The 1223-nt window shown below is 43.4% G+C and overlaps 1 protein-coding gene across 1 annotated transcript; it reads right to left on the reverse strand.

Annotated features, from left to right (window-relative positions):
- Nucleotides 1–442: 442 nt before the first annotated feature.
- Nucleotides 443–841, reverse strand: LOC149173943 (UDP-glycosyltransferase 74E1-like). Its single transcript, XM_089426877.1, has one exon. The coding sequence runs from the start codon at nucleotides 839–841 to the stop codon at nucleotides 443–445; it is 399 nt and encodes a 132-aa protein (XP_089283003.1).
- Between the last annotated feature and the right edge of the window lie 382 nt (nucleotides 842–1223).

Below are 1223 nucleotides of genomic sequence, written 5' to 3' on the forward strand. Positions count from 1 at the left end.
AAAACTCCAAAATCTCTGTACTTCATAAAACTAAGATCAAAAATCTCGTCAACAAATTCCTTAATATTATTATCAGAAGACCCGCCTTCGATCATTGCCTCCCTCTATAATGCCTTCCACTGCAGAGTGTTCTTCCTGAGCTCAGCACCCAATTGGTCATCCATAATCATCCTCACATATTTCTCCACTTCCTCCTTCCCTACAATTCCATATGCCGAGGTTTTATTCAATCTCAACCCCATCTTCCATTTCTCTACAACATATGCAACATTGGCCATTTGGTCGATCCACTAAGGAACCGCTAGCACCGAAACCCCCAGGGAGAGGCTTTCCAGCGTAGAGTTCCATCCACAGTGCGTCATAAATGCACCCACAGACACATGAGAAAGAACTTGCAGCTGAGAACACCAGAGAACGACCAACCCCTGTGAGGATGTTTCATTCAAGAAACCTTCCGGCAAGTTTTCTTCACTGTTACTCCCACCCTTGGAAGCAGGGGGCGGAGAACCCATAGGAAGGAATATCCACTGGCCTTCAGCCCCAGAGCTATTTCATGAATTTGTTCTTTTGCAAGAACCCCGAAGCTTCCAAAGGAAACGTAGAGAACGCTGGCGGTTTCCTTCGTATTCAGCCAATCCATGCACTCTGCAGTTTTCCAGAGATGTGAACCCAAGTCTGTCTCTCCGAGATTTTGCCCGTCCAAGAAAGCTAAAGTTAAGAGGGGGTCGACTATGCAAATCGGAGCTATGGATTTCATTGAATTGATTTCTTCCGATTTGAGCTTGTGAAAATAATTTTCCAGAATCCATGTCACCTCTAAAAATGGCTTGAACTGTTCCATAAAGAATTGCAGTAGAAAAGCATAAACATTGGAAGGATGCAGAAAGGTCGGCAAATATGATATGTTGACAGTGGGAATCCTGGAATTTCTATGACCTCCATGCTTTTCTCTTTTCCCTCTCACTTGGTGTGGAATGCAATAAGAGAAAATGAATTTGTAGATTCAGACATGGCTATTAAATTGGGCTCAGAATCAGGAAGAATTGAAAAGCTATCCAGATTCTCAGATATGGTAGTGGTTGTGGAGTCATGCAGTGGTCTAGACACCACATCATTGCTGTCAGTGACTGGCACCACCTTAATTGGCCCAGATTTAGGCTCTTTCAATTCCACATTTAGAATGGAGACATCCATAGCAGAAATACTCACATGACTATCCTCAT

The sequence above is a fragment of the Pinus tabuliformis genome, chromosome 4_2 (assembly GCF_031772625.1).
Source record: "Pinus tabuliformis cultivar Carrire ecotype Pingquan chromosome 4_2, CPIR1, whole genome shotgun sequence".
NCBI classification, from domain to species: Eukaryota; Viridiplantae; Streptophyta; class Pinopsida; order Pinales; family Pinaceae; genus Pinus; species Pinus tabuliformis.

Coding starts and splice junctions, on each gene's coding strand:
- LOC149173943 (XM_089426877.1), bottom strand. CDS start 841: ATGGAACAGTTCAAGCCATTTTTAGAGGTGACATGGATTCTGGAAAAT.